Raw genomic sequence first — 24,738 nt, 5'->3', positions numbered from 1 at the left:
CCACCCCCCCGCCCCCGGGGACCGGCAGCATCTCTTACCTCGGCTCCTCGAGCGACCTGAAAAGACGGATTTGATGGGATGCCTCCCTTTCTGGAGCCTGCGGTGCCAGCAGCAGAAGAATAAGATCGTGGCGATGGTCCCCAGCAGCAGCAGGAGCAAGAAGAGGGCGCACTGGATGCTGTAGGGTCTCAGCAGGACCAGGAAAGCCGCGGCAATCATGGCTCAAGCGCCCGGCTACCCCTGTGCGTGCGCGGGTCTGCGGCGAGCGGCGGGGGGCCGGGCAGCGCCGGGCAGCCTCTCCCCCCGGCAGCGGGGCGGGCATCGCCGCCGGCACCGCGCTGCTGGAGCCGGCAGCCGGGCGGGAGGCGGCGGCGCGGGGGAGGAGGGGGGCGGGAGGAGGAGGAGGAGCGGGATGGATTCAGGCCGTGACTCAGCAGCCGCCGCGGCGGCGACTGTTGCGGTGGGGCTTCCCCCTCCGCGCCCGCGCGGCAGCCGGCAGCGAGGAGCGCGGCGGGAGCGCCCGCGGGCACCGGCGGGGCGGGGCGGGGCATGGCAGCCGGCGCGGGCACGGCGGGGCGGGGCGGGGGGAGAGGAGGGGGAGGGGGAGGCGGAGGCGGAGGAGGAGGAGGAGGGTGCCGCCGCCGGTGCCGCCGCCGCCACCAGGAGGGAGGAAGGAGCACGGCGCAGCCCGCCGCCGCGGGGACTCTGGCCGGGGCGGCCGCTGACATCACGCGCTGGCGCTGCCGCAGCGGGAGGCGGAAAATGGCCGCTGCGAGGTACCGGGGGGCGGCTGCCCCGCGCGGGCCGGGGACCCCCGGGGGCAGAGGGGCTGTCCCCGCCGCCGCGGGGGGCAGCGGCCAGTGGGGCGCGGGGGCGATGGCCCGTGCAGGTCGGTGCGCGCTGGCGGGGGCCGGGGGTCGGTAGCGGTTTCCCCGGCGTGCGGGCCTCGGGCCCGGGCGCTGATCGCGGCCGGTGTCGCGGCAGAGGGGTCGCAGAGGAGCGCAGTGGGAAGCGTGAACGACATGCAGCCCGACAGGGTGACCTGCGCCCTAGTGCCCACCCGCGTTTGTGATGCTGGGACTTAGGCGGCAGCGGGCTGCGGGGGGGACGGGGCAGGGGTCCGGGGCGCAGCCCGGCAGCGGTCGGGGCACAGCGGGCGGCGGCCCGGAGTGCAGCCGGGCACCGGCTTTCACACGGGTGCGTGAAGGCGCGCACCGGGCGCGGTGCCTGCGTGCCGGGCTGCGCCATCTGCGCCCTCCGCCGCCGCGGGCGGGCCCCGGAGCAGCCGGCTGGCGCCCGGGCTTGGTGCGGCGGGAGCCGCTCCGGAGCGGTGCCGTGCGTGTACCCTCTTCCTGCAGCGAGCTGCCACGTCCCGCAGCAGATGTCATCCCCGGTGCCTTTCGCTTACCGGCCGCCGGAGCTGGTGCGTTGCATATAGCATAAAAATCCTGGCATGTGCACGTTCCTAATGCAGATAGTAACAAGACTTTATCTCCGTTGCTACTGCTGCCCCTGTAGCTGTTACTTGGATGATACTCCGTGCTTTCAAAGACTGTTTCAGAAGTCTTTGGAAATACGGTTCTGAACTCCCTCATTCGACTAAACACAAAAAAATCATCTGCTGTAGGTACGCCCTGCTGCTATTTTGCAATATTTGCTTGTGTTACCGGGGGAAGGTCAGGTTGATTCGAGGTGAAATTCATACTCTCTTCATGCACCTTTGATATGAACCTATAAATCTGAGGAACATTTCTGAAACTTTATAGCGACAATCTCTGTGAAAACAGTGGAATAATATTGGAATGTTACTGCTTTATATGACTGCCTTAAAACTATATAGAAAAGCTTATGGGCAAATTTGAATTAAACAACAATATGCAACCTGGAAGGACAGAGAGGGAAACGTATTTGTGGCAGCTTAAATAAGAACAGGAAAATTTATCTCTAGAATACTAAATTTATCAGTGAGCTAGTAACATTGTAATGCTTTACTGTACCTTGATGTCAGGAAAATCCATTTTCATTCAAAGATTCTCTTGATACCATGTGGGGGGGGGGCTAAGTAAAGGAAGAAAAAAATTGTTGGCTTTTAGATCTGTAATATTTTATTCCATGAATTTTCTATCATTTAATACTATATGCAAACATAGCGAGCCAAAGCAGTCTGTCATATTAATTTGTAGAATGGAAAGTTGCTACCTCGCAGCCTTTGATTTAAAGCTCTCCCTCACTGCCTGGGAACTGACATTGCATCACGTGGTGCAATATTGAAATCTTTCCTAATACCGCAGTACACTGCAGTAAAATGGTTTTAATGCAGATTACCTGGAGATTATTCAAACGGTTCATGTTACCTCACCGTAACATGAAGCAAATCAGTGTGATCCTCCTGGCAACGTGCTGCCCTGCTGCAGTGCTTCGCTGCAGTATATTGCAGGAGCAGGAAACTTTTCGACACCTTTTGCTCTGCGCTGATTTATTGTTCCAGGATGGGATGGTAGAGGAAATGTAGCACAGCAGTGACTGCATGGTAAATGGCAGAGAACTGAGAGGGAACAGTTACTTTCACATTGTGCTCGGGTAACAGTGCGTAGGAAATGTTTGACGTGCAAATCTCTGATGTTAGCGTCTTAGTTTAAGGTTTATAGCTTTTCCCTTCAAAGACTTAGAGCGCATTGGTGTCCTGAGGATAATATTTTGCCAAAAGGATAAAATAAATTTCATTACAACCGCTTAAATTTTTTTTTCAAATGCAAAAGAGAGTACAGTTCAGTACAAGAAATGCTGACATGTGATTTTTCAGAGAGCTACTGCTCCAGGCTTCTGAGCCTGTCTCACGTGTATACTGAAGTGCTGCTATGGCTTTATATTCATTACTGCTCTGTGTTTGTTATATACTGGGGGGGGGGGGGGGGAGTTGGTAGTCTGGTTAAAATATTGCTTGCATGGTGAATAAAGTGTAAGCTGCTAAGTTATTTCCCATTAAAAATAAGCAAACTGTATATGAGTAGATTTTTTCCCCCCAAAAAAATAGTAAAAAAAGCAAATAAAAGAAGTTTTATATGTATAGCATTTTTACTCTAAGCTTCTTTACAGGATGTTTTTCAGAGAACTCTTCATAAATTTTAAGGATGATAAACAGAGAAGAGAAAAGGAATGAAGAGAGAAGGTTAAAGCAAAACCTCTCAGCTGAGATTTGACCTCAGAAGGAGAATCCTGGAGGTGAAGCTATTTCATAGAAGAGGAAGTAAAAGAAGGTAACAAAGTCTTGACGCTGTGACAACATTGTGTGGAATGGTAAGGGACATCAGAAAACAGATCAAAGTTGCTGAGAGGCTGAATTAAGTCCAAAAGGGTTTTATAATCGAAGAAGGCAGCCGTTGACCCTGTAATAAATAAGGAGTACTGCTGCCATTTCAGGGTACACATGATGTGGCCGTGCTTTTGTGGAGATGCGAGAATTGTTTTGATGGGGATCACAGGCAAACGGAGCAGCGACAAAGTCGTGAGCATAGCTGATGTTTTCACCAGGAGGCTTGGAAGCAGCCTTGTACTTGAGCAACGCTGAGGAAGGAGGTGGCGATAAGTACTTGGGCAGAGGGATGAAAAAGGAAAGTTCTGCTTCAGAGACTCCGCAAAAAAGAGGCAGCCAGCAAATGTTTGGCAGTGGAAAGGGACAGTACAGAACAGGAGGATGTTTCTCTGGTTACAGTCACTCTTGAATGCAATTGTTTACCTGTTCTCCCAAGTTGCATGAGAGAGGGGAACAGTATAGAAATTATGTCAAACTTCTGCAGTTTAATGGAAGAGCTGAGCAGGCAGTATGTTGTAGCAGCAGCAGCCCTCTTGCAGGGAGACTAGGCAGTGTTGACCTGAAATATTCTTTCAGCCAGTCTCTCACGATAACCTGTTCTGACTTAGCAGCCTTGCCCAGCAAGGCTGAAGGCAGAGACACTTTCTTCCCTTTCCCTTTCCCTGTATGCAGAACTGCGGTATAATTTATGGACTAGTGCATCATATGCCTTGATAATTTATATGAGGTTCAGCAACACTTTTAAAAAGAAACTAACAATCCTAGCTAAGTACCGTGGGCTAGGCTAAAAGGACAAAAAAAAAAATGGTGAAAAGAAAATATGACAGTATTTTGAGTAGAGAAACTGCGTCTGCAGAGATCTGCTGACCTCTCCCAGTGTGAGCCATGGGATTCAAGGGCATTCCACAACTCTGTAAAGGCACCTCTCTGCTCCTACAGATACAGGCCTTGTGGACCTCATTTTGCAATTATAAGAATCCCTGTATCAGTGAGGTGAAAGAAAAAGGTCACATGCTAGATCTGGTGATGTGGACATAGGAATAGGAGATGGCACATGATACGATTTCAGAAGAGTTGCTGAGTAAGTGAAAGGGTAAGATTATTTTCTTTCACTGCTGTGTAGGTATGCTCTAAGGAATGTGATTCTACTAATTAATTATAATTAAGTAAAATTTTATGCTTAAATGACTACTTAACTGGTTAGAAGGGTTCTCTAATCATCTAATATTTATTAACAAAATATTTAGGTTTTTTCTAATCAAGCAGGAACCAAAGTAAATACAGTAAAAACCAAAAAATCAAGGAAAGTAAATACAGAAAATTTCATAGTATCAGAGTCTTATCAACTTCATTCAGTGACATAATTGACTGTCCCCCTCAATATTCTACTTCACGGGTTGTGTTCTGTCCTCGGTGTGCTTCCTAGCAGTTTAAGCATGATGTATGAGAAGGTGTTGTGGGAGTTTCTGGTAGATGATTAAACCTTCTAAAATGCGTTCTTCAGCTGAAAGAGTAACAATTTCCCGCTCAATATAGGCATCACATTTCAAAAAAATCTGTTATGTGAAATGTTACATTGTGAATTCAGCAAGTTTATTGTAAATCATTCTGCAAAACTTGTGAAATTGTTTGCTCCCTACAGTTTGTATGTTTGGAAGGCACGCTAGCATTAGTTAATTCTCACAGTATCCTGGAAATTAGGTAAATATGTATTATTATTTCGGATCCTTTGAAAAGAGAAGCTAAATTGTAAAGGTTGTTACAATTTATCCAAGACCAATCTGTGCGATTCCAGTGCTACAGACTAGACCCCTCCATGACCAGAACATTTTGCCATCTGCAGGTGTCTTATGTGACCGCGTAAAAGCAAATTCCTGCCTCTCTATATACGTAGAGGTAATTGTCCTTATTTTGCAGGTTCATCAACTCACACAGCTTGAATGTTTTGATTCCATCTGTTTATTAGACTGAATGTAAATCGAATAGAGTATGAGCCATGCAGTATGTGCACTCATGGCTTACAGTGTTGCTGGAAAAATGCTGGCAGGAATTCTGTGGGCATAAATTGACTTTGCAGACAGAGAGGTTGATCTTGAGCCTAGATGGAAATATACTGCTAAAGCTCCTATGGCACTTCTTTTCTTTTTTTTTGTTACAGCAGTGGTGTGCCCCTTTGTCCTTGGTTAAAATTTGCTCTGTATTCATTTTTGGCAGTGTTTAATGTAGCAGTTGTCAATCTGAACGTGGCCTTGCATCCCAGAGGAAATTGCACTTCATTAGTATTTTAAGTGCATAATTGGAAGTTGTTTAAGGATTGTTTCAGACCGATATACAACACTGGTCTTTCAGCTCTTATATTAATGTATAAAGAGGTTGAACTACATATGCTGAAAAGACATTTAATTTTACAGGAGGGGGAAAAATAGCTCTAATAAGGTTTGAAGTTGTTATCCTTGCAGGGAAGATGCCTTTCTGTCAATTCTCCTAAATGCATGCAGAACTGCTTTTAGTTGCAGTAATATTCCCTGGAGTAAGAGGACACTGTATATGCCTTGTTCTAGCTCGTGACCTTTAATAGTAATGCAGATATTATTTCTTTTTTTAAAACTGGAGATCGTCAGGTTCATTCCCTTCTACCAACATGCTGCAAAAGCAGAACAATTGAGGAGGAGCTGTGGAGTAAAAGAGCAGGCACTTGGAGTATTAACCAGGCATGACTTCTGTCATCACTCACCTATGACAGCCAGTAAAGACATATGAGTACAGATAGTTAAGATGCCGCTAGAGTATTAAATACTGACCAGAACTCAAGCCTGCAATTTTCTAGCTGCTATTTCACTTCTATGCTCTTAGAGCTGAAGGGAAAATGTCACTGATAGTAAACCTTCAGGGCAGCACAGCTTATCAGAAGATGTAAGATCGCTTACACCACCTTATAAAAAGAATAAGATGCATCTTATAAGCTCACTTCAGGTTGTCAGTGGGTTGGTTTGAACAAGTCCAATTTGAAAATATGTTAGTTGCGTATGGAAAGTATGTTTAAAATTTTTTTAGCCTTTTAGGAAAAGGGTATTTGACTGCTTGAGCTGTTACGTGGAGGAAGTGCACGGGTTTTGCACCTCAGCACAGATTTGCATGTGGTCACATTTTCCCTAATGATGCTGCCTAACCATGAACATGGTCTTTAACCTTTATAATTTGGGAGCTGTTAAGATGCGTAGCGTTGAATTACCCGAGCCAGGTTAGAATGACTGTGGTCAAGTGTTGGACTCTGCAGAGGTGCACTGACTTGTTTCTCTTCCCAGGCTACCTACTTACTTCTCCGAAGAGTTTGGATATATTAACCTGCATGGGAAGAGCTTTCATGTGACTGTTCAAATTCCTGTAGCTTAGGTATCCTATCCAGTTCAATAAATAAACTGGCTTTTGTTGGTCTGTATAATACATTTTGTTGAGCATGGCATTTGAGAACAAGCAGATCAAAGTGGGTATCAGTTTTCCATCTGTCAGCTGTGAAATAGCTGTTTAATAAAGATACTAATCTGTGATGTAGAATTAAGATAACTTCCTACATCTTGTTATTTGGCATCTTGTTATCTTTATGGGAATCTTAAGTATGGGATTAAAATACAGATAAAAAAATGTATGTGTTTTATAGGCATGTGAGGTATCTGAGCTCCTATTTAAACTCAGTTCAGTCATTGGTGCCCAGAGAACAATTCTCTTCCCTAAATAAGTGCTTAGGGCCATTTGAGGTGCCTGGAATTAGTAACCACCCTCATGAACCTGCAAGAGGGTCTAGGCCCTATAGGAGGTATGTGCCCATCAGAAGAGGCAGTTAGAGGCCAGGTGTAATAATTTATGGTATCTTAGATTGCACTACGCATTTATTTTTAGGCAACTGAATTAGCACTAGAGCATTTGAAATAAGCTAAATTGCTCTCCAAGGAGCTCTAATTGTGTTCAATAGGGGCTTGACTCTTACAACTGTTGGAGTTGATCAAGGCTGAGACATCTCCAAAGGGACAGCACTTGCGATAAAAGACCTGTGGGAGATCTGCACTTCTGGAGTAGCAGCTGAAGGCCAAGCAGAATACCAGAGGACACTGGCGCTAAACATCTATGTTTAGGAAGCCAAATGGATCCCTAGATCTCCAGTGATTACAGTGGTAACTTAGATACCTGGTATACCAGTGACACCTAAGTGTAAGCATCTTAATCTGGAACTGAATCCAATACTGAAAGCCCAATAATGATGCTAGGTTGCTATCTTGAAATTTATTAAAATGAATACCATGTTTCACTTCTGGTTGAATAAATTATTAGTTAGATCAAAATGGTAGTACTTCTACACATACTAAAATAAATTCATTATTCAACCTTTCCTATCACTTGGTATTACAAATAAAATCAATGGTTTGATGCAAAAACTGGACCTTTTCTAACAATCCTTTTCAAGCTTTTGATATAAGGGCTTTGGAATATTTAGAAATTAATATTATTTTATAGAACTTCTAGGTTGCTAACAGTCACAGCTTGGAGGGCACTACTGTGAAAGACAGTAATGGCTGCGTTAATTCCTTGGGCTACTCAAACAGATTGTTAGCGTGTGGGACAAGGTGTGAGCCCAATTCTGTCTATAATCATGTAGATTGTAAATGCTGCTGAGGATTTGAAGTCACCAAGACAATCTGCGTAAGTAAGGCCAAAAGATGTTGCTTTACCATGAATAGCATCACTTCTTAGAAAAGTGTCTTAGATTATTTCATAGCTAATCACACCAGGACGGCGATCTACGGTCAGGAAGTGACCTGTTGGATATCAGTAATAAAAATCATGTAGTTTTTATCCTTCATGTTGGAAGACAAGCAGGATCATTTCTAGCCTTTATAGCTGAAAGTTACGGCAATGTTCTGATAGATGCTCCCCCAGATTTCCAGCTGAATTTGGAACACAGTGATACTGATGATTCTGGAAAATCTGTGTGCTGTATTTCTCAGCTGAGAGCAGCAGCTTTGTGCTTTCAAGTCATATTTTCCCATAAAATGACTAAGATATCACACTGTAAATCTTTCGAGCAGTAACAACACTTCTGCATTCTTCCAACGGTTCCTAATTCCACTGAAATCATTAGTAAATCTTACACTGGTTTCAGGGGAATAACATGAGAGCCCACAACAGGGCATATAACATTTAAATATGCTCATGTTTTCTATCATACACTTGCTACAGAGAACTGGGAATTTTGAGACTTCAGGGCAGCCCAAGAGTTTTACACCAACATTGTGTTTAATGTCCTGACAAGTTCAGTGTAAAATGCCAGTCTTAAGTAACACAAACCGAACCTGTGACTACCACTTACTATGCTGAATTGGAAATAAATAGTTTTGCTTGAGGTAGATGAATTTCTAGCCCAGTAAAGGTTGGGTTTTGGGTTTTTTCCAGGGAAAACTGGGATTACTGAAGCCTGAACTTAGAGGATAGATAATATAAAATGTTAGTACTTTATTATAGATCTGTGTTGCACAGTTGTGGTACAGTTTCTTATTTTGCTGAAATCAGTGGCAAAGCCCTGTTTTAAGCTGGCAGAATCAGACCCGTTGAGTGGGCATACAATCTCATGTTGTAAATTTGTAATACTTTACACTGCATTTACTGAAAGAGAAATAATGATCTCAGCATGCCATCTGCCAGCTCTCTGGCTGAATGGAACAGACTATGTCAGTCAAAGGGTGAGATGTGTCTTTAAATGACTCTTGTGGTTCTTGGAGGGTTTTTTGTTCTGTTTTTTTGGGTTGCTTAGTAACAATATTCTTTGTGCAAATTTGTAGCATCTGTGCAGAATGTGAGGTGTTAACATGTGTAAAAATTAAATAGTCCAATTAGTGTTTCCTCTGCAGAGCTTTGAGATAAAATGATCCTTTCTTTTTTTTCCCCTACCCTCTACAAATTACCTGCTTTTAGAAAAAGAAACGATAGATTTGTGTCTTAGAACTGAAAAATCATAAATTTCCATCTCCCTACTTCTCAGTGTAGCTAGTGTTTTCAAATGGAGAATATAGCAGAATTAAGTAACTTGCAAAACATCAGTGGCTTCCAAAGGTCATATAATTCTGTCTCTGTGGTTGGTAGCTGCACACAGGGTAATGTCTGTGAACAATTATATATCTGCCAATTAAACCACTGAACAAAGCACTCTGTGTCAGAAAGCTTACTTGATGACTTGCAGAACTGTGTTAGAAGGATCTGAAACAGAGAACCAAATACAGTTTAAGAGACTTCATACTCCATTCTTTTGGCTCCCTATAGCAGAAGATCTGCTAGAATCTACCCTACTATTCAAAATCCATTCAAATATAGAAAAAGCTTATATAGGACAGGTTGGACCAAGCCAGCTTCTATAAGGAGACATACCTAGCCCTGTATAGTCACTGAATAGTCAGTGGAGAGAAACAGGCTCTCCCAGACAGTAGGTCATCTACTCTCTTTTAGACACGTGTCTTAGGGTGAGATGAATCACCTCTCTTTCTGCAGTGACTGAACCAAATGTGGCTAGACAACCTCTCGCTTTTAAGGCAGTAGTGGTTTGGTAAGATGAATCTCATTCCCCAAGATACCTTTTTTCCCTGATGATACAGTATATTTTGCCTTTGATCTGTCTTGGCAAACAGAACATTTTAGAGGGAGGCATCTTCAGCAGTCCTGAATCAGGACAAGGTTCACATTGACTCCAGTGGGAAAACAGGATGAGAAAACACTGCAGGACTTCTTTTCCAGTAAGTGAAGTATTTTGCTGTTCCTTTTCCTCATTAGAGACATTTTGTTCTATCTTTCCATTTTCTTTAATCACTGGCTAGAGACGATGCTAGCAGACAGTTAGGTATTATCCCCAGGGCCCATGGACTGTCACAATAAATTCTGTGAAAAGACACAGTTTGATTAATGTCTACTGCAGGAGCTGAAGCTGTAGCTCCATAGCAGAAAAATACTAACAATCCACTATCGCACTCTGTTCCTCTTATTTGGCAACATAATTTCATCATTTTCTCTGTAATGCAAGCAGTTGAGCTGATGGCCAGCAGAGCCACAGCAGAGGAGAGGGGACGTGGCCAGTTGCTGTTGCTGCCCCGCAACTGCTTTCCTGCTTTGGTCCCCTCAAAAGCAGCAGGAGCAACACGACTGAGCATAAGCCTCAAAAAGCTGCCAGGAGGCTTTTGGATTCCTGGCAGGAGCTAAAGGAGTGGATGAACCCCATCCCTCCTCCACGACTATTTGTGAAATCTATTCCTTGTTTCTCTCAGCATCCTATGTAGCTTATATTTTAACTTGGCAGCTATTAAGTCTCTTGGTGAAATCAGTTTAGCTGTTTACTAGTACACCCTCCCACCACAGGCAAGAATCTTGACAGCTCAAAAAAGCTTTATAGATAATGTAGACAAATTGCTGGGCTCCAAGTCCTGCCATGACCATAGTAAAAATTGTTCCCAGCTGTGAGTGGCAGGATGGATTTTCATGGCTCCAGGTTCCTGTCTGGTGTAAACACTGCAGGGGGTTTTGCTGGCCATGTGCTTCACAGTGTCTACCAGTGGCACCAGGCTGCTGTCGTGGGCTCCACACATCCACAAGTCCACATGTCCTTTGACTTCATTAAGCTGTGTAACACATACGCAAGTCTGATACTTTCCAAAAGCTGTCGGACTTACTACTGATGTGCGCAGTGTTGGCACAGCCTGGATGTGAGTAGCCCCAGTGGGGTGGGGAATCATCACTTGCCCTCCATGCTGTGAGCAGCCTGGGTGTTCAGTGCATCCCTGGAAATCCCAGGCTGGCTGGCTGACCCTGTACAAGGGCAGACCACAAGAACGTCCCATGGCTCAGGGCATATTTATCTCAATAGAAAATGAGAGCATACAGACTGTTAGAGGACTACAGGGAAACATTAAAAAAATACAGAAGCCAGTCAATCGGCTGTTAGTCTTAGCACACTGGCAGCTCTGATTTTGCTGCAATTCTGTTGATCTTATGTGGGCTTTTAGAAGGGTAATAAAGTAGCTCGCAACTGCCAAGGGTCAAGGAGGGGAAAGCTCAAAGTACTCCAGTTGAGAACTGAAGAACTGGGTGATGGGGATCGCTGTGCTGGGTTGATCAGAGGAGGCAGAAGTTAACATCTTCATGCCACATGAGAAATGGTAAGCTGAGGTATATACTCAAAAGCATTATCTGGTATACCGTTGTTCGGACAAACATGCCATTTCATTTTGGACCTCACCTACCCCTAGTGAGATCAGTGCTGAAACTTTTCTTTAGGTTCTGCTTTGTCTATATGTTTATTCAGTTGAATGATCCCTGTCTGGTATGAGGGTCCACTCGCAATGGATCAGTGGCAGAATGATGCCTCCAGTGATTCATGCTAGGCATAGATATTCAGGCTGCTTCCTCTCCAGAATTTATATGGGACGGACGTTTCCCGTTCTTTCTAACTCTCTTTAAAGAAAATTAATGTGAATTCTTGCAGTCCTCTTTCTTCAGTAGGGCAGTACTTAACAATCCTACTGCTATCACACTCAACATATTCTGCATAAAAGCATGATTTAATACTCTCTTTAATGGTGATTTCTTATGCCACTTGCCTCATTGTATCAGTAAACATGTTGATGAGAGCACAGCTGGTTTGTTTTTTTTTCGAATTAACAAGTTCAGCCCTGTGTGGAAAGCCAGCTTTGTTGAGGTGTAGCAGAGACATGGTGAATAGCGGTGAGTTGGGCTGCTGCAAACAAATTGACATTGCTTAGAGCACTGCAGCCAGACTTTCTCACTTTGACATAATAGCCCTGCATAATTCTCCCCTCCTAGCTCTGAGCTACCTTTTTGACAGCCTCTGAATGAGGCACTAGATTTGCTTCCGACTGATTGAGGCCAAGTAAATCACAAATCACACTGTCACATCTCGGAATTCATGAGTTTTCAGCTCTGTAAAAGGACTTCACCTCTACGAAATGACAAACTAAACCATATGTTTGCTGGAAAGATCAAGGTTTGACAAAATCAGGTTTTCTATTTATTTGTTTTAAAGTAGAAAACGCCTTCTCTGAGTATAATGGAAACAAATGAACCGGTTACATTTCCAGTAGACGTTAATGTATATTGTATTTCATACCTTTGTGTAAGGCATATCAGCTTAATTAGAAAAATAAAGCACAAAGTATGACTTGTTCCCTTCTCCCAGTGTAGAACTTCAGTGCTTTAAAAAGCCCAGAAATGGTCCTTTGCTTTAAAAGTAGTGTTCTTATGTAAACAAGGGATTTAGCTGTATATTTGGGTTTGTGTTCTTGCTGCTATTACTCTTTATGAAGCAGTCCAGCTCTCTTCCAGTCCTCAGCCTGTCATTTCTTTTTGTATGTCAAGTTTTCCACTGCCAGAATGTGTCATACCAGTCAGTTGTCCTGGGTTGTTGCGCGTTGGTTTTCTGTGCCTGCAGTTGTACATCTTGCTGCCTGTGACATGATTAATACAGCCCTGGAAGTTATACATCCCTCTTAATAGCATGTTATAGCTAGTATTTTCCTTCATTCTAGGGAAAGTTTTTGTCACACCAGTATCTTTTAGTTAGAGGTTGGACTGAAAACTTTTGTTGGGGCAAATGTAGTAGTAATAGAGATGCCAGCCAGGAGATGGATTAGGCATGGTAGTAATACGGAAGCAAGGGCTCTGTGAGTGAAAGCTGTTTTCAGTGCATAGTTTTGGAGGCAAATGTCTGATGTACATGTATTGAGCAGACCGTCTCCCATCTTTCAGGGGAGATTTAATATGCTGCTTGGCTAGTTTTCACTTCCTTATTCAGGATATTTGCAGACAAGGTAATTGCCAATATCCAGGAATAGGAGGGTTGTTTGAGGCTTTTTCAAGTATTCTTGTAACATTCCTGTAGCATGACATGGTAACAGCTGTTTTTCCTATGACATCCTGCAGGCAGTGTCTGTGTGACAAGGAAACCCCTTAACAATGAAAAAATTCACACTGTTTGATTTTGTAAATGATAATTCACTGCAAATCGGAGAGACTTCGTGGATACAGGACCTTCCCAGTGATGACAATGAGCTAGAAAGACTTCTGAAACCAAATGAGCACGTGCTAGTAAACTGGCCTGTGGGAGAAAGAAAGACAGAAAAGCATCTGGTGAGAGTTGTGTACATGAGTGGTGAGTGCAGTTCCAGAGCACTGGATATTTGTCTGATATGAAATTTTAATCTAGCTGTAAGGTATTGCTACCTGGTTTTCTGTGTTTTGGCCTTTTTTTTCCATCACTTCAGATGACCCCCAAGAGCTGGTGGAAATGATGCAAAAGATATTACAAGCAGATGAAATTACAAAAATACAAGTCCTTGGAAAAGGCAAGAGGAAGAGGATAGAAATGATATTCTCAGAAAGTGAGGACAGTGACTTGGATAAAGAACAGGTGAGTTTCTGCTGTCTTTATGTGCCTGATAGTGGTAGACCCATAATGGAATGAAATAGACTGTAATTATTGATTCTTCACTATATAATCCTTAGTAAAGGAATACAGGCAGTCTTTGCATGGTACCTTAGCACAATAATCTGTCAAAGTAATTAGATAGACCAATAGATTTTGTCTTTTGCTATTTAAAGAGAAAAGTGTTATTCAAAACTTGGGTGATCTGTCACTCCATTACATTTTCTCCCATAAGACAGAAGTCTGACTACTGTGTATGAAAGGGAAGGGACCAGGTTTTCTGAGTTTTGCATTGTGCTGAGATGTGCAGCCACAAAATGTGGGGAAAGAAAACATAAATCTTAACTAAAAGTTACAAACTTATTTTTCAAAAATACTAACGAAGAATGTCAAGTGCACAGAGAATAAAAATTTATGGCATACCATGAGATACTGTAATGAAAGGCTCCATAGGAATGCAAGGGCACTATTATGCTCTTGTTTGCAGGGGAAGATGATGAAGCATATAAAAAGAAAGAAATCATTGCAGGCATCTACTCCTACCAACATCCTGACTCAACTTGAAACATCTTTAATTAACAAACAGGTAAACATCCCATCTTCAGCAATTTTAATGTATTAAGCAAAAGCAAACTGAAATATATTTTTTTAGGGGGGTGTAAGACTTTTTAGTGAAGTTAATGGTTCTAAAGACTCTACCTTGGAAAACTGGTGATTGGAGAACAGAGAGAGAAGTACCTAACAGTTACATATTACACTGACATTCCATTTTTAATTTTAATAGGAATGGTAGTAGCTCTGTTGAGTAACAGCTGTTCTTAAAATGCACTGAGTCTTTATACATTTTGTGTACAAAAAGAATATTCTGATTTAGCCAGATATTTTAATATTTGTTTTAATGCCTTGATTTTATGTTGTTGTTGCTCTAGATCAGTTTTGGTTTTATTTTTTTTCAGAGGGAATCATATTCAGGAAGCAACTTTCTGTACAGTGAAAGTAGCAGTGATGATGAAGAGCCTTTATTTCAACTATCCAAGGTAGAACTGTGTGCCAAAATAAAAAGTCTCAAGAGGAAGCTGACAGACACCATGAGAGAAAACTGCCGCCTAAGGCAGTCCCTGGTGATGCTTCAAGGTAAAGTCAGGGGAAATATTTGATGAAGAGGAAAGCCTGAAGGTCATGAAAAGCTTGATTTATAAGAGGCCATTTGGATGGGAATTATGGATGTTCAAGCACCTGACAGGATCAAGGCCTACCATTAGCATCAGAGTCTTTGATACATGGCAACATTTAATTCAAGTAGCACTTAGAAAAAAGCTGTCTTACATGGAGGCCATGCAACTGAAGAGTTAGAAATGGAAAAATCTGTCTAGAGCCTGTCAGTTGTTCCCAAGAGAACTTTCTGTATGCTGTGTATAACTATCAACTAAGCTCAAATACTCCACTGACCAGTCCAACTCAGCTTATTTATTAGCAGTTTTTCTAGGTTTCCTGAAGTTTTATTTATTCTTGAATTATTTCATTTCTAATTACTTTGGTGCCTTCTTATTACTGATAATCTGAGTTAGTTCCAGGTGCAACAAATTTAGTACTTTCCCAGAGATGAACCATTTTGTTCTTCTATAAATGAATCTTTCATCACTTAGTGGTCGTCTCTGAAGCCCCTCTTACTGGTCCCTGTCCCTTACCCCAGGGCAGCTAAGACTGAATCCAGAATTTCAAAATATTAGTGAATCAGTAAGGTTTAAAGAGGATTTGCTCCTTCCCTTGTCAGCTACATCACACCATCCCTAGGCAGCCTAGTATCTCTGGGTTTTATTGTCATATGATTTTGCAAGTGCTCGTCAGTTTAATTGCCCACCTGATTCCATTGCACATGTTATTCAGCTTGGTTTGGCTTGTTCATCTCCACCTTTTTGAATATTATTTTTAAACATTTTGTTAGTGTCTGACAACTTCTGTTACACATCTAGGTCCATTGGCCTCGCATCTTAAGCACTTGTATTAGTCTTTTACAGAATCACTAAATTACAAAAAATACTGTATCTTGCTGATCCTTCATCCCTTGCATCCTTTTTGCTCTGAATTGATTCTTCTTAATGGACACAAAAGTTTATATTTTAAAATAAATATTACTTGGAGAAAAGGTTATTTAAAATATATTCTCTATAGATCAAAAAAGGGAAAAAAGTCTATACAGTCTGTGCAGCTTCTCTGAAGAAAAAAAATCAGACATTTCTTAGCCCATATTCAATAGCTTTATGGACTTGTAGAGATTTTGAGATAGCAAAAAGAAAAAAAAGAAATAGCCTGCTTAGTGCCATGGCTCTTCTTAGCCTTACAGAGAACTGATCTATGCTATTCTACAAAGAGAGGCCAGATCTTTGTATGGGCAGGGACAGCGGAACAGCAGGAAAACATTGGAGAGAATAGGAGAAAAGTATGTTAAAGCATCTTTGCTGACTACTTTGGCTCTTTTGCATTACGACAGGAATCTAGTGGCAAAAAATATACATGCTTATGTAGTTAAGAGTCTGAAAGCTTCAATCACTATTTTACCCCTCAATTTCTATTTGATTTCAGTGTTGCCACAGGCAGTCACCCATTTTGAGGAACTGGTAGGGATGGCTGAAGCACTGCTCAAAGGGGGAGTGACGTCATCTATGTCCAGTCTGCATTCACATGCGGTTTGGAAAGCATCTAACAATCCGTTAGCAGATTCATATGCAACTATGCATAGTAACTCCCCCTCACCCATAACTTTGAACGTGGAAGATGAGGAGCAACAGACTGAAAAACAGGTCAGTTAAAAGGCAATTTTAGGCATAAAATTAAAAATGTATACAGTACAAACTTTACTGGTATAGTATAACAAATATAAAAAATAAGCATCAGTAAAAATAATTATATCATCATGCAGTTGATGACATGACTAATGAGCTCTTTTTATATAGAAAGCTCTTTCCATGAGAAACTGTAGGCATAATTCAGTGTGCTGGTATATTCAAACTTGCTTTGATTTTGCACATCTGTGATTAAGTGCAGAATGTGGATGCGCAAATTAAATACCGAGATCCAAGGATAAATTCCAGCCTAATGTTTTGGATGCCAGAGGGGAATGGTAGTGTTTCAAAGAGAGTCTAAGAAAAATACCAGCAGTACATTTAAACTGTTAATAAGTAAATGGAGAATGGTATGTTTCAGCTCTTCTTCCAGACACTGGCCAGCACTTAAGTAGAAATACGCATATATATGTAGATACAGAGTAAAGATGTTCCCCTATTCTCTGTAATTACAACAGAGCATAACTGAGAAATCTGAGGCACAGAGGTTGTACATGAAAAATATAAAGATGTAACCAAAAGAGTAATTCCAGCTTCTGCATCCACAATTTACATAAACATTCTTATGCACTGAGTCGTGCGAGTCAGTTGAAACCATTCTTGCATTCTTGGGGTCCTAAAACCCAAGGAAATTATTAAGAATTACCAAGGTATAATGTTTTGACTGAATATTGCAATACACAAAATTTGACCAAACATCTTCCAAAGAAATTAAAAGACCTCATTTTCTAAGCAACCTAGCCTTACTTAATAGAAGTAGCTCAAAATCACCCATTAGGAGAGTTCTAATACTTAGGCTGTACAACCACTGCCTGTAGAAGTCACTCTTAAAGCTCAGGACCAGACATCACAGTTCTTAAGGCATGTCTGCTCGGAGGCAGGAATATTAGCTTGGGCATAGTGCCATGCTCCTGAGGCTGTACAGAATCCACACCAGAACTGGACCACATCCAGTCTGCATGGAGTGCAAGCGGAAGGATTTAGATAGGTCTGAACACGTTCTGTCTCCACTAGTGAGTACTAAGGATTGCTCGGTGAAGTGTTTGCTAGGATGAATGGGGTCCTTAGTCTGCCCCACACTTGCTTCTGAAAAAAAGCAACCTGCGTGTATAGTTCCAAATGTTGAGTGGTATGCAAATGTAGCACTGATCTCAAGCATGCAGTTCACAGAGATTACTTTTGAAATTGTGGTTTAAAAAAGAAAAATCAAAACAATATTTCAGAGGTAATACTATATAATATTTCTAGAAAGCTGCAACCGTTATGCCTATGACCAATTTTGTTTTCCAGTTCAAGATCGAAAAGTGGCAGATTGCACTTTGTAACAAGAGCAAACCTCAAAAGTTTATAAATGACTTGATGCAAGCACTTTATACACATGAATACATGGCTACACACAGCCTGACAGGTGCAAAGTCCTCCTCTTCAAAGGATAAAGCGGCAAAACCAGCTATGAATCAGAATGAAGTTCAGGAAATAATAGGTGATGACTTGTTAACATTATTCAATGTGTCACTGACTTGACAGAGGACTTTCTCTGAGGGGGGGGGGGGTGTAATGCTTAACAGCTGGTCTACTCAGGTGATGTGCTGTTTCATATTTCCTTTTTCAGCTACATTTTAACCCATCTGTTACAAATACCATCAGTGTGATGCTAAGTAGTAGTATTTCTACCACGTGAATTTTGTGGGGTTTATTTAAGTGGCTAGTGCAATGATATTGTGAATTTGTTTAGCCTTTGAAAGGTTAATCTATAACAGACAAACTTGGAGCATGGTGATAATGGGTAAGGGAAGGCAAAGAGAGGACATACTTGGATCAAATTGAAAATCATGTCAGCTATATTCTGAAGTTACTGAACGTTATGAATTCTGACATTTTGAATAGCGCTGGAGGGAAAATGAGACAGTAAGTATAGAAGACAGGAATAGCGATCAGAGAAGCAAACAAAATTTGTTTTATGCTGAGGTTCAAGGCAGAAAATGTTTGGTGCGTAGGAAAGAAGTAGCAGCTTTAAAGAAAACAGTATTTTGTGAGCACATAAAGCTTGATTTTTATTGGATTCATATAGCTTAGTACTTAAACAACATAGCCTAAATTCCTGTACTAAAATCCCTCCCCTATTGCCATTCCCTTGGACTTCCCCAGTTCTCTCAGTTCCCTTCCCAGCTTAGCTCCCATTCCTGTACCTTGGTCCAGTTTTATTGAAGTTGGCCAGCTGTTTCAAAAGTTATCAGTTGCAGAAACCTCTCTTCTTTAAGAACCTAGCTAGAGAAACAGACCCAAAGTCAAGAGGGAGAAAAGGAACGTGTATGTAAGATGGTGAAATATATTTAGAGGCAGCAAGATGAGACTATTTCAGAATGATGTCTAAGAAAAATTAAAAAGATTTCATGGGATGGGAAGAATGGTTGGACTGGATCTTAATAGTCTTTTCCAACATAAATGATTCTATGATTCTACTAGGGACTTTTCTGAAGGTAGATTCTGGGGAAAGAGTCTGTGGAGAATTTAGTGACAAAGGGGAGCCTATAGAGAAGTCAAAGGAGCCTGTTAAGGGAAATAAGAAGACTCCTGAATTCAAATTGAAAAGTGTCAGCATTATACAAGAGAAAAAGAAAAGGAAGCCTGGGACTTACAGGACTGTAGAAAATGAGTTAGTGGATCAAATTAGTTAAAGATGGAAACTGTAAGACTTAAACATGAAATGGAAATGGGGAAAAATCAAGGGAAGGGAAGGTGATGGAGAAGACGGGAGCAGGAATTGCATTCCTGTGTCGAGTCCTGTTAGCATTGCATTCAAAGAAGTTAGCCAGGTAAAACAGAAGGGAAATATTTACAGGATGAGACATCACCTGTGAATGAAAATCAATGAACAAAACTTGTAAAATTCAGAGGCATGAGGAGTGATGAGGATAGGAAAAGGACTCTCTGGTCAAGAACAGACCAAAGGGAGAGAGGATGAGCAAACCAGTCATTCACTACAGGAAGCCCTCGTGGCCCTGGAGTTCCCTTTGACTCTGCAAGAGCAGGCACAATGATATGGAAGGCACAGAGAAAAGCAAGAGCTGGCATATGCAAAATCTATGAAGTAGTATGTAAAGACAGCCGAGTAACTAGAGCTGAAACTGAAGTAACTGGAAATTTCAAAGATGCAAGAAATGCATTTTAGATCATGCATCTGTTGTTTCCCTGATTTGGAGGTCATATATATATTGTCTCTTTATTTTGCAGGAATCACAAAACAGTTGTTTCCAAACACAGATGATGCTTTAATTAGGCGAATGATGGGACAAAAACTGAACAATTGCACCAAGAAGCCAATTTTAAGCAAAGATCTTAACTCAGGTGCTTTTCAGAAGCATAGCTTCTGGTAAGTCTTAAAATTATAGACTGCAATGTGTAATTCCATATATTACCCTGTGATAACAAAATTTAAAAGCAATCTTAAAATTACTATGAAGATATGTGTTCATATATGCATTTCCAAGTAAAATATTTTCATAACCTTGTACAAGTACATAATGCAGAAGCAGCCCAGCTTAACATTACAGTACAAAAAAAGTTGTTCATTCTAGACAAAGCAACACAAGGCTATTAAATTACGGGAAGAGAATACAGACGAAAACACATGGAGTTAGTTTGATCAGTATGTCTATTTTAGATCTGGCATTATTTATTTTCCTTATTATTCTCTGTAGGCTTACCAGAGACCCGTCAATTCCATTTTCATGTCACCTCTTGTGCCTCAATTAACCCACAAGTAAAGATAAGGAAAATCACACCTCTTTTGTGCCTACTGATAAAACTACTGCACAAGAGCTAAATTGGCAGCCTTTTACTGCCACAAGAGTCTAAATTATTGGGGCAGAGCAATTATTTAATAACATCTTACTTATCATGGGCATTCTTATCTTGTGAGCAAGACTGGTCTAAAATTGCTGAACTCATCCCTGTTGTTGTTGGTCAGCTATTTGTATCGCACTATTTCCACATATACTGAATGTACATATCACAGAATAGTTGAGGTTGGCAGGGAAGGGACCTATATATATTGGCTAGTCCAACCCCCGCTGCTCAAAGCAGGGTCACCTAGACCAGGTTGCTCAGAGCCATGTACAGTTCAGGTAAGTATCTCCAAAGGTGGAGACTTCACCTCTCTGGGCAACCTGTGCCAGTGCTCGGTCACCCTCACAGTGAAAAAGTGTTTCCTGACGTTCAGATGGCACCTCCTGTGTTTCAGTTGCTGCCCATTGCCTCTGGTTCTGCCACTGGGCACAGAGAAGAGGCTCCACCTTCTTTACACCCTCCCATCAGATATTAATACATATAGATAAGATCCACTTGAGCCTTCTTGAGGCTGAACAGTCCCAGCTCTCTCAGCCTCTCCACAGGAACAGGGTAAGAGATTAAAATCAGCGAGACAGGGAGAATAGATTTGCCCTTACTTAGACTTTCCATACTGAAGTAATACTTTGCCTCTTCCTAGTTCAGTTCTCTCACGCATGTTTTAAAATCCGTATTTGCAACTGTAAGACATTTCATAGCAAAAAACCCAAACCAAAACAGCAAAAAAAACCCAAAAATGAACAGACAAAACCACCCCAAGCTATTTGACTATGTTACAACACAATTGTTTGAGAAGTAGCAGTGCTTTACTACTAAAATTCCTCAATAAGCCACCTGGTAGCACTCCGTGGACCACCAGTGGTCTATGAATTACTACTTGAGAAATACTCAGATAATATGTATTGGAAGAATCTACATACACAGGTTTTCTAGTCTGGAAACAAATACACCAGCCTGGCTAAAATACAGTTTACTATGTTAATGCTTTTCTCCTAGATATGAGAAGGCTTGGTAAAACAAAAGTCCTCTGTATTTGTAACATACAGTATGCATTAATTCACTGTAGTATTTTCCCTTATCCTTGACAGGTAGTAAAAATAACAGTACAGAAACACAGACTTTGTCTTTTTTGAAAGTATCAAATCAGAAATATTTGATATTTTAAATCTTTATCTTCCTCAGATGAATCCATAAATTTCTCTGATTCCTGAGTCTTCTCATGTACAGACACAATATTCCTGAAGCCTTGACAGGAGGATCTTGAACTAGCGTTATAACAACTCTGGGTTGTTTTTTAATATTGCCTATAGACCTTTCAGTTTAAGCTTGATATTTTAAACATGTCTTTATGTCTGCTATTGATAAGTGCTTATGTAAAATCCAGTCCAACATCCATTGAAAACAATGCATATATTGCCTGCATAGTCCCTCTTGAATGGATGCTTATTAGAATGCATTTACAATGGATTCATTTTACATCTGTTAATTTCCTCACTGTAAAAGCATTTAAGGATCTTGTAAGTAATCATAATAACAACAGTGTTTCCTTTAACTCAGATACCAGTTTTCTCTGTAAGAAAATCAGGATAATGTAAAGGTGCTCGTAATCCCACTGTTACTCCTTCAGTTCACCTTCCAGCAATGAAGTACAGAGAGAGGTCAAGAGAAAATCCTGTTGTGTGGTACCTTTAGTAACAACTTACACACAAGTTACTAACTTTTAAAACTGGTGATACTGCAATTTTTATCTCCTCCCTTGCTGCTCCTCCTTCCTTGCCCACCTTCTCTGCCTTTTCCCATAATGCAATTACAATTCAAGAGAAGGAATTTGGAGTCTAATCCAATGAGACAGGCAAGTCACCATTTCTGATCCATAAGGCTGAGGTGAAACAAGGAAAAGGGGAATGTGTCAATGAAGAAAACTAACTAATACACAAACTCTCCTGCTCAGAGACTAAGAACAGTAGCAATTGCACATTTAATGTTAGGATCTCAACCTTAGTTACAAATTGTCTCAACAGTGGTTCAACAGCTGCTCCTCAGGGCATCATCTCTTCGGCTGTTCCTCCCAGTACACAAGACCAGCAGGATGATGATTCACCAGCTGCTAACACCCAAATTCAGCAAAGCGACAGCCGCCTGACTCCTCCACCTCCCACCCCACAAGGCCAGCAGGAGTGTTTCAAGCCCACCTCTTCTAAGGTGGAGTCTCATCTCGCCAGAAGCTCACCTGCACCCTCTCCCAACCAAGGTTGCAGACAGGATCTCAGGAATTCAGACAAGGAATAACAGAAGGTACTTCACACCAGTTCAAATTCTCAATGGCGCTTAAGGAGTAGTATAAAATAGAAAAGAAATAATACCTAAATGGCCTAGCAACAGTGGACAGAGATACTGCAAGCAGAATAGAAGCCTGAGAACCATTTACTCAAAATCCCACAGACTAGAAAAAAATGAGGGCATATTAATATCTTTGGCTTCAAGGTATTATCAAATATATGCATGTTATGCAGTCATTAAAAATATAAACTTGTTCTGAAGAATATAAGTAGAGTTCCCCTTAGTTAGAAAAAAAACATTATTTAAAGTAATACCAAAAGAATGTGTAAGAGGAACCTCAATCCCCTTGCTTTCACCTTGACAGCTGATAGAAAACTGCTTTACTGATCAGAGAAAGATACTGCATATTAATACCAAAAAGATAGGTATGAAAAGAGAATAGAAAAATTTCCTAGTGAAATGAAGACTGTGGCCAGCACAGGGTTAGAAAGCACAGTGCCACATGAGCAGAGAAGAAGAAATAAAATAGATATTTAAAGGTGCTGGTAACTTGGACAGAAGAAATCATTCTTAGAGCAATGAAACTGCAGCTCTCAAGATGTCTGCAGGAAAGCAGCAGCTCATTTTTAATCTCTGAAAGTTGGAAAGGCAATGAAGGAAGCCATGTTCCCTTCCCTCAGGGAAGAGTCCTCCAGGATATCTTGTTTGGTTGTTGAGGCCATGGCTTCTCACAGGCCTTCTGCTGCTGGTACTCTGCTGGTTTGGCAGCCCTCACTCAGTCTTATTCCCTGAACATCGGGTCCATAGGATAAGGGTGCCTGATCCTGCCAGTTGGGAAATGGAGGACAATTTCTTGGAAATTACTAGTCAAGGGCAGAGCTGCCATCCCCTACTCCCTGTGCTTTGATTTTGGTATGCTACCTCTTAGCTTAGAGTGTACAGGTAGAGTGTTCCTCATGGGACTGGGACCATACAAATCCCAGTAACTGGACAGCTCCTCTTGAGACCTGACACCACTGGTCCCAGGGAGCAGCTGGCAGACACACACCCTGTGATTTCCTGAGGAGGAGGAGGGAAGCTACATTTTTTTCCTTGCTGACTTGATTTCAGGTTTACAGTGTGCCAGTAGCATGGGAAGGAGAGAACACTTGGATTATACCTTTCATGCTTGAGTGTACTTCTCCCAGAACAGAGAGTACTAATAATTAGATCTATTTCATACATGGCAAACAAGCAACTAAGGAGTCAAGATGGAAAAAAAACCAAACAACAAAGCTAAAGAAACCTAGCTAGATTTGAGGATTTTATAACTCAGGAGGTTAAGGAAATAAATTAGAAATAATATTAGGGTGAATGCCAGGAAAAAAATCTGAAGATAAGGTTAGCAGCCGAATACCTTTAAAGGGAAATGCTACAAACCTAAACGTACTAGAACAATACACTAATAAAACGCACTGCGGAGAAGACTTGTGTGTGGGCTGGGCTGTGAATTAAGTGATCTGCTAGCCTTTTTCATCTCTCATATCTATCAGTTCCTTGCAGATAGGATCAGGATGAAAACAGGCATGAAATATTATGTAAGTTCTATCTCTGGTTATTAACTACCATCTATCAAATGTAACAGATGATGCTATTATGTACATTTTGTATATGTAATTGTATGTACAGCATATAAGAATGTATATAGTTAATCATATTTTTTAAGCAACTTTCTATCAAATAAAATGAAACATTACTATGTCTTGGTTCTATTTTATTGTTCTTGCTGTCTTCTGGGCTTTTTCTTGTATCAGCCCCTGTTGTACACTAACATGTAAGGTTGTTCACTTTTTCCCCTCTTTAATAACTGTTCTGAAGCCAGTTTCTGTAAAGCTCATAATTTTTAGCTGGGAAAGGGGTTGGCCTGCCTTACAAGTGCTCTCTAACCTTGAAGTTGTCACAGCTGATACTGAACAGCTGCAGCTGTTCTGCTGTTCAGGAGG

General features: G+C 41.5%; 2 protein-coding genes across 21 annotated transcripts in view; one reads left to right on the top strand and one right to left on the bottom strand.

The window, feature by feature from the left end:
- Positions 1 to 219, bottom strand: part of DST (dystonin) — a 303,289-nt gene extending 303,070 nt beyond the window's left edge. For all 5 annotated transcript variants that reach the window (XM_056344537.1, XM_056344539.1, XM_056344546.1 and 2 more), the window contains exon 1: positions 39 to 219. In XM_056344537.1, coding sequence (XP_056200512.1) covers positions 39 to 219 — 181 coding nt within the window. The remainder of the gene's footprint in view (positions 1 to 38) is intronic.
- On the top strand, positions 157 to 24,496 carry BEND6 (BEN domain containing 6). 16 transcript variants are annotated; one of them, XM_056344553.1, is made up of 12 exons: positions 636 to 776; positions 3,097 to 3,257; positions 4,253 to 4,406; positions 9,985 to 10,089; positions 13,283 to 13,511; positions 13,624 to 13,769; positions 14,272 to 14,370; positions 14,741 to 14,918; positions 16,368 to 16,585; positions 17,918 to 18,110; positions 19,862 to 20,000; positions 22,498 to 24,496. In XM_056344553.1, the coding sequence occupies exons 5-12, from the start codon at positions 13,316 to 13,318 to the stop codon at positions 22,763 to 22,765; spliced, it is 1,437 nt and encodes a 478-aa protein (XP_056200528.1). In that variant the 5' UTR covers positions 636 to 776; positions 3,097 to 3,257; positions 4,253 to 4,406; positions 9,985 to 10,089; positions 13,283 to 13,315; the 3' UTR covers positions 22,766 to 24,496. The 16 variants fall into 16 exon arrangements, with proteins under 16 accessions (XP_056200533.1, XP_056200528.1, XP_056200525.1 ...); XM_056344550.1 differs by having other exon boundaries at positions 3,097 to 3,297; positions 4,253 to 4,394; XM_056344548.1 differs by having other exon boundaries at positions 3,097 to 3,297.
- Positions 24,497 to 24,738: the final 242 nt, after the last annotated feature.

This window comes from Falco biarmicus, chromosome 6 (genome assembly GCF_023638135.1).
Source record: "Falco biarmicus isolate bFalBia1 chromosome 6, bFalBia1.pri, whole genome shotgun sequence".
Classification (NCBI taxonomy): Eukaryota; Metazoa; Chordata; class Aves; order Falconiformes; family Falconidae; genus Falco; species Falco biarmicus.
Note: the sequence above shows the minus strand (reverse complement) of the source record. Positions and strands in the feature narration are given on the sequence as shown.

What these genes read in the sequence shown, in the direction of transcription:
- BEND6 (XM_056344558.1), top strand. Translation starts at nt 13,316, where the DNA reads ATGAAAAAATTCACACTGTTTGATTTTGTAAATGATAATTCACTGCAA. An exon ending in GTGACTTGGATAAAGAACAG is followed by an intron (nt 13,770 to 14,271) that starts GTGAGTTTCTGC and finishes TCTTGTTTGCAG; the next exon opens with GGGAAGATGATGAAGCATAT. An exon ending in GTCCCTGGTGATGCTTCAAG is followed by an intron (nt 14,919 to 16,367) that starts GTAAAGTCAGGG and finishes ATTTGATTTCAG; the next exon opens with TGTTGCCACAGGCAGTCACC.